We start from the raw sequence: 13,468 nt of genomic DNA on the forward strand, positions 1-13,468 counted from the left end.
TCGAGCGGCTGGGAAAGGAAACAGCTCTGAGCGCCGGACTTGGTGGTCAGCAGCCGCAAGCCTTAGACATGGGCTACCCCTCCCAGGGCTGTAGGGGCTGCATCATGGGGTGGGAGGCTGAGGGGCAAAAGGGGGCACCGGCAGGACCCACCCAGAGGCATATGAGGCTGGGCAGGGGGAGAGAGGAGCATTCAGATGCAGAGAAAAGCCAGGCAGAAAGGGAGGCTCTCCTGCCCTGGATCAGCCCAGTGATGCTGCCCAAGTCACTTAACCTGGATGATGTCACTAGCAGACACCCACCATGTGAGTGTGCACCCGGACAACAGAACATTAGAGTAGAATGTAGTTTGACAAGACAGTGCTTATGGTAGGCTTAGGCCTCCTGTAGTGGTCAGCTTAGGCTGCATAACAAAACATCACTGGGTCCTTGGCCACAGATATCCCCTCACAGCCTGGAGGCCGGAAATCTGAGGTCAGGGCATCAACAGAGTCCACAGAGGACTCTTTCTGGTTTGCACATGGCCACCTCTTTGGCGTGTTCTCATGTGAGGCAGAGGGACTTTCTCCTGGTGTGGCTTCCAAGAGCATTAGTCCCATCATAGGAGTACACTGTGACCCTGTCTAACACTCTCCCAAAGGCCTCATCTTCAGACACCGTCGTGTGGAGTGTGAGGGCTTCGACAGGAATATGGGGCCAGGGGTCACATACATTGCAGTCCATTGCAAGGACTATCCAGGAAAGGTGTGATTGCAGGGCAAATCTGTCGTAAAGGCTTTGTCCTGAAACAGTGCCCACACTGCTTGCCAGTTAATCCAGGCAGCTTCTGCATCGGGAGCACTAAGTGCCAAGGCCAGGCTGCGGGTGCCAGCGCAGGAGACTGAGGACAGACCGTTGACCCTGCCTGGACCCCATGGATTTCCTTCCACGCAGCTTGTGGCCTCTCTGCCTTTTGAATCTGGAAGGAACAAGGGAGGCAGATGTGGCTGAGGATCTTGTGGGCAATTCAAGACTTAAAAGTTGACAGGGGGGTGGGGGCTGACATCTGCTCAGGAGAGGTGAGTGTCCCATGTCTGGGGAGGACACCGACAGTCTAGAAGGTGAGCCTTCGGGAGGGTGACACAGGCTGGCAGAGGTGGTCACTCCAGTGAACCGGCATGTGAGAGGTCAGGAGCTATGGACCTCCTCCAGGTGAGGGTTGGGTGGGGAGCCTTTTTACTGCTCCAGGCTGCCCCCTGCTGGTCCACCTGGAGGTCTGGCCTGGCCTCGCCTGGCTTTAATTCCATTCCTCTCCAATGAAAAGAATAAACTTAAAAATCGTAAGACAAATTTTGGTTAAGTCCTCCAAGCCCAAAGAGAAGAAAGGCTTCCCCATTAGGCATTATGTTATCATTGAATTTGTGGCTGCAGGCTGCTCAGTACGAGTACGTTTGGATTGCTAAGTCTTTCCTGCATCTCGGCCCCGTGAAAGGAGTGCTTTGCTTTGGCCTTTGTTAGAAGGCAGCAGATGGTTTTGCAGTGCTGGCTCTGTGGCCGGTGCTTCTTACAGACGTTTGGGGCCAGGCCGTGGTGAGTGGCGGGAGGAGGAGGAGGAGGAAGCAAGCATTGTTGGTCTCGAGTGCTTTCCTGCCTGCGGTTGCCACTTGGGCAGCCACGTGGTTGCAGGGAGCAGGGTGGCTGAGCTGCTTGGAATCGGAAGAAATTCTGCTGAGCTGGGAAACAGAGCTGGGTAGCAGGGGCCCCCTCAACGCAGGCCTGGGGACACAGAGTTTCTCCTTTGATTATTAAGTGATGTGCTGTCACCAGGAAGTGGAGGATAGAGGAGGAGGAAGTCACAGGTACACCGTGCTTCACTGTACATTCGTCAGGCTGAATCTGCCTTGGAGACCTCTCCAGTTCGTGGGCAGTGTGCGCCTGTGATCCCAGACATCTGGGAAGTGAGCTGTCTGGTTTGTCACTGTCCTGTTGCTGAGTCCGTTGACCCTCCTGCGCCCCCCCCCCCTTTGCATAATACTTGTTCACGAGGCAAATCAGCAAACTACCTCCGAGCTGCATCCAGGGTGATCTGTTCATTTAGGTGCTAGTGGGACACGTCACACACGGGGCCAAGACAAGCAGTGTCACTGTAGGTTTCAAACTACAGCCTTGGAAAGACCCCAGAGCAGGTCTATGGTTGAATCTGTAGATTGTACCTAAGGAGCTTTTAATAACTCTTAAGTACTATTTTTCCTTGCTGTCCACCTGCATTTTCCCGGCAGCTGACCTACACTCTGGTGGCACTTCCTCCCTGTGTAATCGTAAGCTCCCTGCTTACTGGAGCTTCTACACGAGATGGCTCTTGGCCTCCTTCCCCGTTTCTCCCCCGTCTTTCCTTGTAACGGGACCCTATGGCAGGTTAGTAAGCAGGTACCGGAGAGCCCACCACACTGTCTCCTAGCACAGCAGTGTCAGCGCCATTTGGTGGACAAGGAAAGAGGCTCAGTGGAGAGGCTTTGCAACTATCTTAGATACCCAGGATATTTTTACTCTGGAAGCTTCTGATGTTAGTCTGCATTCTCAGAGCCCCCGGGTGCCTCAAGCATCTTTCGCATTTGGGAAATCCTGGATTAGGGTTGCGTGCCAAGAGGCCCCGTGCCTGGACTCCTGGACAAGGCTCCCTGCCTTCCTCTGCCCCCAGACCCTCGGAGCAGGCAGAGAAGCTGTGACCTGGGCAGCACAGACTGCTGCAAGGCAGGGACCATGTGGTGGAGTTTGCTTCCTGAGTCGGAGTTTAGACCTCAGCTAAGTGAACCCAGACCTCTACTCTGGTTGCCACACCTATGTCCACCTCCAAGACTTGGACACAGGGTGGAGCCCCCTGGTGTGACAGGAAGCAGCATCTCAGCTCCCAGTACAAACCCGCAGCAGGATGCCATGCGCTGAGGTGGAGCCAGTGGCTCACACCCTGGGGTTTGGAGGTGGAGCCCTTGCTCTGGCCAGGTGGGCTCAAGGGCACGGTCCCTGGGCTGCTACCTGAGTTGAATTGCTCCTCCCAGCTAGTGTGGCACGTGGGAGCTGTTTTTCCAGGGGTAACAACTTGAGCAAATAGGGAGCACATTCTAGCTCCAGCAGGACCACCCTGCTTGGGCACAGACCTAGCATGATGCTCAGGGCCAGGTAGGAGCAGTGGAAGTCATTAGTGTGTGGGTGTTTGTGGGTCTGTGTGGGTGTTTGTGGGTCGGCGTGGAAACCGCTCTGCAGCAGGGGGATGGGGACAGCGAGCAGGAGCCCCAGGAGGGAGGGAGTGTGTGTGTTTTCTAGCAGGGGAGCCAGAGGAAGGCTTTTGGGAAGGAGTGAGGAGGGGGAGAGGTAATCATGGGGGGCCAGAAATTGGTGTGGGCCATGTTAAGTTTGAGACCAAATCTGAAGTTCACGGTTCTGGTGGCCATGGCTGTTGTCACGATCGGCATAGCATCTGAGGGCCCTCCCTGAAAATTAGCCTTCAGCTCCTGGATTTGGGCAAAGCCAGTGGGAAATGGAGAAGAGACCATCGGGGCCATTGGCCAGACGCACCTGGAATCTCAGGCAGGGCCGGGGGGCATGGTCCAGGCTGTGACGGGGGGGAGATCAGGTGCCTCTCGGCGTGGAAACAGCCACATCCCGGTGGAAATTCAGGCCCGTCCCTGCAGAATTTGTAAACATGTCTCATGCCCTAGCACTTGGGCTCTTGGAAATGGGATTTCGGGGTGCTCACACCCTCCTGGAAAGGGTGTTCTAGTTTACTGCCCTTGCTACTAATTCTCTCATTCCTTGTAAGACTCTGAATCCTGAGCACTCAAAGTGGACTCCGAGTGGACTCTGGCCTGCTGCATAGCCATCAGGGTGGATGGGGGAGACCAGTGTGCTGAGAGTTAGAGCCCACTAGACATAGATCTCCTTTAAAATGGGCAAGAAAATGGAAGGAAGCTTGTAAAGTAACAGCTCAGGGCTCCTCCCGGCCAGGCAGAGCTAGACAGACAGACACTTTTTTATGCGTGTGGTCATCAACAAAACAGGAAGACAAGTTGCAGTCTCAGGGATTTATGTGACCACAGAGGTGCTGTTATCAGTCAGGAGGAAGCTGGAGCCAGCACAGTATATATAGAAGCCTGAAAGCAGCTCACAGTCCAGTAGGTCCCTCCTGGAATTCTTTTTTATTCTAGCAAAAGCCAGTTTTAAAATTTTTCTCTTTCACAGGCCATTATCTGAAACTCTGTGTTGGAGGCCTTCAGCATGAAAAAGACTGCACAAGCCCCTAATCTTGCTGATGCCCCCCCCGTCCCGGGGATCCTCAGTTCTTTGCACAGAGTCCCCCCCCCGCTCAGTGATGATTTCCCTGGTGGGTCCGTTAATTCTGGCACAGATGTTAGAGTGATACCAAGCCTGGGCTTACACGGCCGCCTGAGGGTTGTGTTCTCACCTGGGTTCCCAGTAGGAGAAACCCACGCTTAGGTGTTGCTGCCATGAGTTGAGGTGGAGGCACAATAGAGGATCGAAGGTGATTTTCTTTTTCTCAAAAATGGTTTTGCAAATCTTTTTCAGAGCTGATAGACACACACCTTAGCTGGATACAAAACATATTATGAAACAGAATGACTGTGATCTTTGATCCAAGAAATCAAAGTTAAAGGTAATTGCTATCTTCTGCTTCTCCTTTTGTTTTCCAGCTGTGTGTTTCCTTGAGGGTTTTTTGTAACCTAAAGGCCTCCTCGCCTCATCCTCCAGCCGTCCCCACAAACACCATTTCCTGCTTTCCTGCTGTCGCAGGCTGGTCCTTGCCAGCGAAGTTCTCTCGCTGAGGCTGGGCGGGGGAGGTGAAGGCCTGGGGTTCTGCATGCTGCCAGGGGCTCTCTTCCCCAGGGCTGGCCTGCAGGACCCGTGCGGCAGTGTCCCGCTCTGCCCTGCTCCATAAGGCTGGCCATAGGGGTGGGGGCCTGCATGGGGTCAAGGAGCAGTGACAGGAGCCCTAGGAGCCCCGCAGAAAATGCCCATGCTTAGGGAACGCTCCATTCCCTCCACTCCATGTCAGCTTCTCCCTGGGGCTTTCTTGTCACGTGCATTGAACAGTGATAAATCTGCTGCTTGATTTGTGGATTTTAAACTTGAAAATCAGAGCTGTACTCCCCCCCCCCCCCCACCGCAGCTCAGCGGGGCCTCGCCTGCCTTCCACTGGTTAGACCTTCACGGATGGGCTGGGGCCGCTGGGCCTGCTCAGAGTCAGGTCCCTAACACTCACCTGACCATGTGATTGGTGCAGGCTTTGGGGGAGCTTTGAGGACGGAGTCCACGTGGGAACTGAGGAAGTGACTTTACCTTTCTGTGCCTCAGCTGTGTAGATGCCAGGGCTGTTTTGTAGATCACTCCATGTGCTCACTGGAATCACTCAACCTTGACAGAGTGGGCACTTAGGCAGCCAGGGTTAGTGGTGTTGGTTTACGTTTGCCGTAGCTTCCTAGGCGGCCAGGTCTAGAAGTCTGAGGGGGGAAGATGACACTGATGGACCGCACTGCATACCGAAGAGCTGACCACTGAGAGTCTCCTAGACCACAGGGCTGGTGGAGCTGGCCCAGTGCCCCTTGAGTGAGGAGGGTGGTGGCTGCAGCACTCTCTATCAGAGGTGGGGCCATGTAAGCAAATGTGTGCAAATCCCACCTTGGGTGGTACCTCCTGCTGGGGGCCTCCTTTCCTGCAAATCAGGATGGTAAGAGCGTAAGTAAACAGCAGGATGTGTGTGCTGAAGGCGGCAGCTCCTGGCAGGCTGGCACAGGCTTGCAGCTTGCTCCTGACTCTTTGGATCCTAAGGCTTTGGGCTACAGGCAGGAGGCCTGTCGGAGAAACCGCAGTAGATCGGTGTGCCTTTCCAGGTGCAGCCCTGTGCAGCTGTTGTGCAGGCCCGAACCTGAGCCCCCTGTGCTGATAGAGGAGAGCAAAGTCAGGTCGGTGTGGGCCTCAAACCGATCAGAAATTCCCCAGGCAGACTCATAAAGTTTAGAAATTGATCACTAAATCAGTCCAGAATCATCGGATTGACATTTTCACGGAGGCCACGGCTCCCCCTAGATTGGTACCTTCCAAAAGTAGACAAAGAGAACTCCGTACTTTTGTTTGCATTGGTGCTGGGCAATCTGGGGCCAAATCCAGCCCCGAGCTTGGTTTGGTAAAGTTTCATGGGAGCGCATCTGTGCCACTTTGCCTAGCTGCTTCTCTGTGATGGTGGCACAGCTGAGTAGTTAAGAGGCCGCAGGGCCCAGGAGCAGGAAGGGAAGTTGGGTTGGGGCCCGGGCAGAGCTGGATGGAGCATGCATGTGGCCAGGCACAGGAGTTGGCGCCAGATAGTGAATAAAACGTGGGGGAGTGGGTCCAGGTGCTTAGCGCCAGCAGTGGGCCCTGAATGGTCTCCACGTCCCAGGCCCCGGATACGGCAGGACACACCAGCCCACAGAGCATAGAAACCGTGGGAAGGGGCCAGGGGGGCCTGGGACTGAGCCCTGGCTGCCATGGTAGGGAGGAGCTTTAGAGAGGCGAGAAAGGACAGTCCTGCCTCGGGGACCAGAAGGGCAGCAGCTCAGGGGTAGCAGGAGTCAGGCAGAAAGATGCTGCACAGGTGGAGGGTGACGGGCCATGTGGCCACGGAGGGGACAGGGTCAGAGTCCAGGGCCCAACTCGGCCTCTGGGGGGCAGAATTGCTGGACACTAGAGGGACAGTGCAGAAAGAGAGGACGAAAGGTGCAGAGGAGGCGGTGAAGCTGAGTTGGGGGACTGTCCTCCTGTGAGGGTGAACCGTCACGGTGGGCACTGTGGGACTGATCCAAAGAGCCGGAAGCGTGCCCTCCACCGCAGCCCCTGCAGAGGGACCTCATTAGGTGGGAGGTCAGGTCGGGGTGCCCAGGTCAGGATGAAGCCCCTCTCAGAATTGAGATCCTGAGTTTTCAGCCTGACGCAGTTCCCCCGGTCACCACCCCCGGCTGGCATTTCAGTTCTAGAATTTTCCCTTCCCCAGGCAGGGGAGCGAGGTGGAGCTGCACTGTGAGAAGGTTCCTACCCAGAGCGGTTTTGATGGGCTCCGAAGCTCAGAGCCACACACGGCCTGCCCCAGTGGTAACAAGGTCTGAACGCAAAGCATCTGTTAGTTTTCCAGATGAGACGGCTCACGTCCACCTGCTTTCAGCCAGCAGCAGGTCTCACCCGGAGGGCAGGACAGCTGCCCCACTGCCCGCTCTGAGAAGGGAAAAGACCCCATTTCGAGGGCCGAGGTCCTGCAGCTCTGCCTACCAGCTATTTTTAGAAAGCAGAGGCTGTGGAAACTTTCCATTAAGGATTGACTCCTCTGGTTTCCTAGGCTGAGAAAACAGGAAGCCTTCAGAATCCGGGCTTTGAAAGCTTTTCGCGAAGCAGCCCCTCCCCTGGCAGCGGGCTCTCATTGCCTCTGCAGGGGTCAGCGGTCGGCAGCTTATGGGCAGGTCACTGCGTTCATATTCTTGGTTAGGGTCCCTGGGTGTCACCTGGGCCAGGCGCACAGAACATGGCCAGGAAGCGCTGGTGGGCTTGGGGACTCAGCTCGAGTCCTGTTAGTGATCCATTTCCTCACCTGGGCAGCGCTGGCCATTCTAACGCTTATGTTCTCATCCATGAGCAGACAGGTGCCACTCTGTCCTAGCCTGGTTCTAGCCTGCTCCTCACTGGGCCCTGTGGCCATTTCTTCACTTGCATCCTCTCTCCAAGCGCCAACAGCTCTAGGAGGTAGCTGGTATTTTAGACAGTTTTTCAGGTGAGAAACTGAGGCACAAAACTGTTGTACCATGCCAGCAGGGCTCACAAGCAAGGACACAGCCAAGTGAGATTCTGACCCTGCCTGTCCAATAAGAACCTGAGCTCTCACCCTGGCCTTCAGCATGCACCAGAGGGACAGGGAGTCACACCCAACCGTCTGGGACAAAAGGGAGCCTTTTGCTGCAAAGGACCCAGTTTACCTTGGGAGGTCACCATTGACAGCCTTGAATATTGGCACATGGGTGGGTACTGTGGTGCCCTTCTTGCTTGGCATCCTCAAAAATAGCCCTAAAAGGAATGCACTGTTCTAGTTCCCACTTCACAGATGGAAAAACTGAGGTGCAGAGAGGTAAAGTCACACAGCTAGTTAGGGAGAGCTGAGAGTCAAACCCACATAGCGAGCTCTTTACAGCTGTGTGTCTTCCCTGTTCCTGCTGTCACAGGGGGCCCCATAGGGGTCTTACTCCTCTCCCCCTCCTGCCAGTGACATGGCCTCTGCCTCCTGTGTGGTTGTGAGGGCAGCTTGGTCCAGGGAGGCGGAAGCCACGTTGTGGGATGATGCCCATACCAGGGCCTCAGAGAAGGCAGCGTCTGTCTCCATGTCTGGGCCAGCATCACACCTGTGATTCCCATTAAAACCCCACCTACTTGCTGGCTGCAGACGACCCAGCATCCTTCGGAGGGCGCATTCTGCAGCCTCACCAGCACAGCCCTTCGCCGGCTGGGGAAACCCCTGGGTGTGCTGACAGAAATAAAAATGTGCTTAAATTGCTGGCGAGTTTTGACTGGAGTTCTCAGCTGCTGTCCCTGTATTTTCATGAGATGTGCTCATGTGAGGTGCCTTCCCGAGGTGGCGATCTTGGGGACAGTTTGGTAGATGGTAGAAGACCTAATGTGTTAACTGGAAGACAGCAGGGGAGAGTTTAAAACATGCCTGGTGGCCCAAATCTAGGTCCGCCACAAAGATCTGGATTAAAAAAACAAAAACCATTTGAGCAATTTCTATTGACAGATCCATGGCACCAAATACTCTGGTCCTCACCAATAATAATAATAATAATAATAATAATAATAATAACCCATAACATAGGAATGTGTTTCTGTTAAACAATTGCCAAATGTATAATCACAAGAGTTTGGTTGAGATTCTAAAAAGCTAAGCTGATACATGTTTGGGGTTCCTTCTCACCCCTCTTTTTTCCCTCTCTCTCTCCTTCTCTAGTTAATGAAATTATCAGGAAGGAATTTTCAGGACCTCCTGCCAGAAATCAGACGTAGAAGCCGCCATTGTATCCGCCGCCTTCTGTCTTGGCCCTGCGGAGTCTCCGCCGCCCTCAGCTTCTGTCTTCATCTCCCCGCCGAGGCCGCACTCAGAACAGTATCTGGGCTCAGCACTGACCGCCTCTCTGTAAACACCAGAGCATCCTTCCTGTTCAGTGTTCTGCCCCAGAAGAGCGTCCCGGTTGGTCTTCATGGTGATCCACCCAACATCAAGTGCCTGCGGACCAGTGTCACAGCCTGAGTGCAGCGGGATGCTGGAACTCACCGAGGCCCGAGTGGCAGAGCTGTGGGCACCAAGGAGGAGCCGGCTCTCTGTGTTCAATCCTCCAGTCATGGATATGGCTCCTGTTTCTTTTCAAAGAGGGCTTCTCAAAGCAATCAAAAGAAAGTGGCCCCAGAGTTCAGCTTCCTAGTCAAGGAACCCCAAAGTCCTCATGCTAGAGATGGAAACGGACCATTGTCCTTAGAGATCGCCTCGTCCAGGCAAGGCTGGGCCACAGCAAAAGCTTTATTTTGGAATTTTCTCCTTCCAAAACAAAACTCCTTTGTGCAAAATCATCTGTTAAGACTTCTCAGTGTTAACTTATGACATGTGTACATGATTGGGTTTTTTTTCCTCTGCTTCAAATTGCAGGCCAAGGAGGCTGGGGGTGGAGCCTCCTTGGCAGCTGCTCTGACCCCTGCAGCCAGCACTAATGAGCGTCCAGGACGGAGCTGACCCCACTGCAGAGCGTGACCGGCTGTGCCCCACTCCTCCTTTCTGTCTTCCTAGCAGCCAGAGCGCTTGAACGTGGAAGAGTTAAGCAGATTCTTAGGCCTGCGCATTGAACGTTGAGAAGCAGTGGCCAGAGGACCAGGGCAAACACAAAACCAAGGAAGTACAGGGACTTTTGTTAAAATGCAAGTGCTTTTGTGAGTGTTTCTCTACCAAGATAGAAAGGCTGAATCCCTTCTCATGCCTGAACTCGGAGTGAGGCAGGGAGGCCCAGGCAGTGGCCCCAAAGGTCCTTACCTTTACTTGAAACCTTTAATGCGCCCTAGGCCTCAGCGTGCTGGCCCGGGAGGGAGCCCGGCCTGGGTCAGCCTCCACGTCCAGAGCAGCTCTGCTCAGGTGCATCCTTAGCCCGAGAGAGCTCTGCTGTCTGTCATGAGCGATTCATCCCCAGGCTCCTCTGCTTTCTCCCACTGACACAGCTTTTGCAAACACACAACCCTGCGGGTCTGTGGTAGGAGAGTTTTATTGTAGTGCTGGGTTTGCTTGCATTTAGTGCAGACATCAGGACAAACGGACATTCATTCCCAGCCGCTCGCCATCTCCCCAGCCAGCAGCAAGGAGAGATCACCTGTTACTCTTCACAAGGATGTGCTTTGAGCAGTTTCTCAGCTCAGTCTGCCAGGCGCAAAGCCTAGAAAGAAAGTCACAGCCCCAAAGTGGCTTTTCTAAATCCTGTCTGGTCAAGGTCGCTCAGAGATAACCCTTGCTGAGAGCTGGGCCAGGTGTGCCTGGTGCCTCCGACGGAAGGCCAAGTGCCCAGGTTCTGGCCTGTGTGCCCAGGGGCATTGTGGTCTTTTGGTCACTACCCAGCAGTTTCATCCCCTAATGGCACGGGTCCTTTCCGCTCCCACCCCATGCAGAGTTGAGCAAAGTTCTCTTTGAAACACACAGAATGCCAGTAAGAGCTTGAGCGCTCCCGCAGAGCTTCTGCGGTGCTGATCACTTCCTCGTTAACAAAGCACGTTCCTTCTGCCAGCAGCTTGGCCCCTGGAGACCCCGTCTCCAGCAGCACTGCCTTCAGCCAGAGCCAGCCACGAGGGCTGGTGAGCGATCTGGGCTCACTTGACCTGGCACGGAGCCAGTTTTGCACGTGAGGGGTCCAGGCCTTTCCTCAGTTACCTGAACGTTTACCCAAGTGCCTCCTGCTATTGCACCAAAGTAGCTCGCTTCACTGTCCCTGGGGTAAAGAGAGACAACGCTTTCCCGCCAGTCTTCTAACCGTTCGCAAAAAAGGGCTTCCCGGCAGCTCCCCTCCCCCACATATACGTGTATGTACGTGTGTATGTAATGCACGGACAGACCCCTTTCTTTTCCTAAGACATCTTAGCTAGATCGTATAGGAAGCACTTTCATGGAACTATACCAAATAGCAAAGGGAAGAAAAAGCACTAGTTTTGAGATATAAACAGGCAAGAGAATGTACGGGGCGTGGACAGCAATCAAGAAAGTCGTGTCAGTTACAAATGCCAGGAGGAAGTTTGCCAAAGTCATGGATTGTGACATCTTTTCAGTATGGGAAGAGGTAATCAGAGCCTCAGAATCAGAAAGGAAAGGTGTCTAAGTGGGAAGGCGTTGCATGTGTGTCAAGGGAGTCTCAGTTAAGTCAAGGTTAGTACCTGCTACATCCAGCGTAAGATGTAGCACCAGGTCTGCCATGTCGCTGAATGTAATATCCTCCAAAGTTTGCAAGTCTTCCAGTATTGTATAAAAATACTGCTGCTTGATAATATATATGCCATCCAAATTAACTAGTATGTAAATTTTTATTTTCTTACCCGTATTTTTATGCTTTTTATCTGCCCTCAAGATATTGCACCTCTGTTGGAGTTAGAAAATATTTATAAATGGTCAGAAATCTTTCTAAGTGTCTCTTTTTACATATATGTTGATTCCTTTTTCCCTTAAAGAGCAATGGTGTATTCATGAAAAGTTTTGTTAATCATTCCAGGAAAAAACACCCCGCTCTGAGCCCGGCAGGCACTCAGCCAGTAGGAGAAAGCATTTCAGGGCGAGAAAAAGGATGGCTTTGTGGAAGAAGAATCTTGTTTTTCTTCTGCTTGTGGAAGATAATGCTTTCCTCAGCCCTGAGTCTGAGTTTTATCACTGAGGAAAACTGTTATAAGTAAATGGGCTAGTAGGCGATTTTGATTTGAAACCATTGAGCCTGCCTGCACTATGATGGATGGAATTCAGAATTCCTACTCAGAGGACTGTGAGTGCCAGCTAGATCTCAGGCCAGCCAAGTCCTGGGAGATGACCGCCACACACATCAACCAAAGGACAGCTGTGGGTTCCAGCATCGATGTGGCCGAGATGGAAGCAGTCGATTTCTTCCAAGAACTGGGAAGCACTGTTCTGCTATTTTTGGTTTACATTCAGTCACCAAGACATTTGTCTCAACAAGCGAGCCTTGACCGGGGCAAGACTGTCACACTTAGGCAGATCGGAAGTTGATGTGTTGTGATTGTCACTCTGGACTACGGGAGGTTGGACTTGTTTATTTTCATGTCACAGAGAACACTCTCCACATGCTTTCTGTTGTTCAGACCTGAAAGAATGTCAGTGGTCCACTTACAACTGGTCGTCACTTTGAGTTTACAAGAGGCACAGAGGTAGGGGCATTCCTGACGAGCTGGGCTGACCACTCTCAAACTCATTTTTTGCATGGACAGCCCCCTGGGGACCCGACACACTTAACCTTGGGTCCTCCAAGCTTAGGGCTTGGGCATTAAGTCTTGTGGCGTCAAATAGGCCAGTTGCAAATACAGGAGGTATTTTCCTGCTTCCCACCAAAGTCCTTGAGAGCAGCAGGATCTCAAAGCACCTTCCTTCACATTCCTGATGTCACCATCTTAATTCAGTTTGTTTAAAAACATGGTTGATAAGAAAGATACTTCCTGAGTGAGCCTCTCTGAAAACACGAGGAGGTCCTGGGAGCTGAGAAGGAAAGGGTTAACTCTTTCCAGGCAGTGGCAGGGGGGTCGGAGGTTTGGATGTGGTGGGTGTAGGTGATGCGGTTTCCATGACAGCAGGTGCTCCCTGCATTCTGACTGGCCTGTTCAGATACAGCTGTGGGGCCACAGGGCCAGCATCTTGTCAGCAAAGCCCACTCCCACCTGTCGCCTCTGCAGCTCTTGGAGGGGAGGAAATGAGGTCCTAAACAATTCTCCAGGAGATGCAAGCCGCTCCAGCTCGATGGTGCTGGCAGGCTTAGGTTTGGAAAATCCTGACTGTTAAGGGAGTTTGAATACATCACATTCCTATGCAAAATGTTTTTTATCTCCAATTTAATGTAGTTTATTTTTGCTATATGTAAAGTATTTTTATACGGCTTGTACTATGATAGTTTAGCAATAAAACAATTGGAAGCAGCAGCTACTTGGGTGTGCGTTTGCTTCTGCAGGCGAGTACTGAGCAGCATGTTTATATTTGGGGTTAATATTTTGTGTGTGCATAGACCATGTGTTTCCCTGTGCTCGTCTCAGCCTGAGAGGAAGTGCTGTCCCATTTTACATTTATAACGCAGGCTTGAAAGCCATTTGACCAAGGTGACAGGGCCACACAGTGAAGCTCAGTTTGTCTGCCTCCTCCACAGCTGTCCTGATCTGTCTCTGGACCGCTTCTGA

General features: G+C 52.9%; 1 protein-coding gene across 5 annotated transcripts in view; it reads left to right on the forward strand.

Moving 5' to 3' along the window:
- Window positions 1-13,216, forward strand: part of Nfatc2 (nuclear factor of activated T cells 2) — a 123,812-nt gene extending 110,596 nt beyond the window's left edge. For 4 of the 5 annotated variants that reach the window (XM_063248152.1, XM_063248155.1, XM_063248150.1 and 1 more), the window contains exon 10: window positions 9,009-13,216. In XM_063248152.1, the coding sequence (XP_063104222.1) occupies window positions 9,009-9,064 (56 nt within the window). In that variant the 3' untranslated portion in view covers window positions 9,065-13,216. Of the gene's footprint in view, window positions 1-4,558; window positions 4,647-9,008 lie in introns of all 5 variants that reach the window. The other variant, XM_063248151.1, reaches the window with a different exon arrangement.
- The last annotated feature ends 252 nt before the right edge of the window (window positions 13,217-13,468 follow it).

The sequence above is a fragment of the Cavia porcellus genome, unplaced genomic scaffold (assembly GCF_034190915.1).
Source record: "Cavia porcellus strain 051 isolate PalLab524CR breed Dunkin Hartley unplaced genomic scaffold, mCavPor4.1 scaffold_5, whole genome shotgun sequence".
Taxonomy (NCBI): domain Eukaryota; kingdom Metazoa; phylum Chordata; class Mammalia; order Rodentia; family Caviidae; genus Cavia; species Cavia porcellus.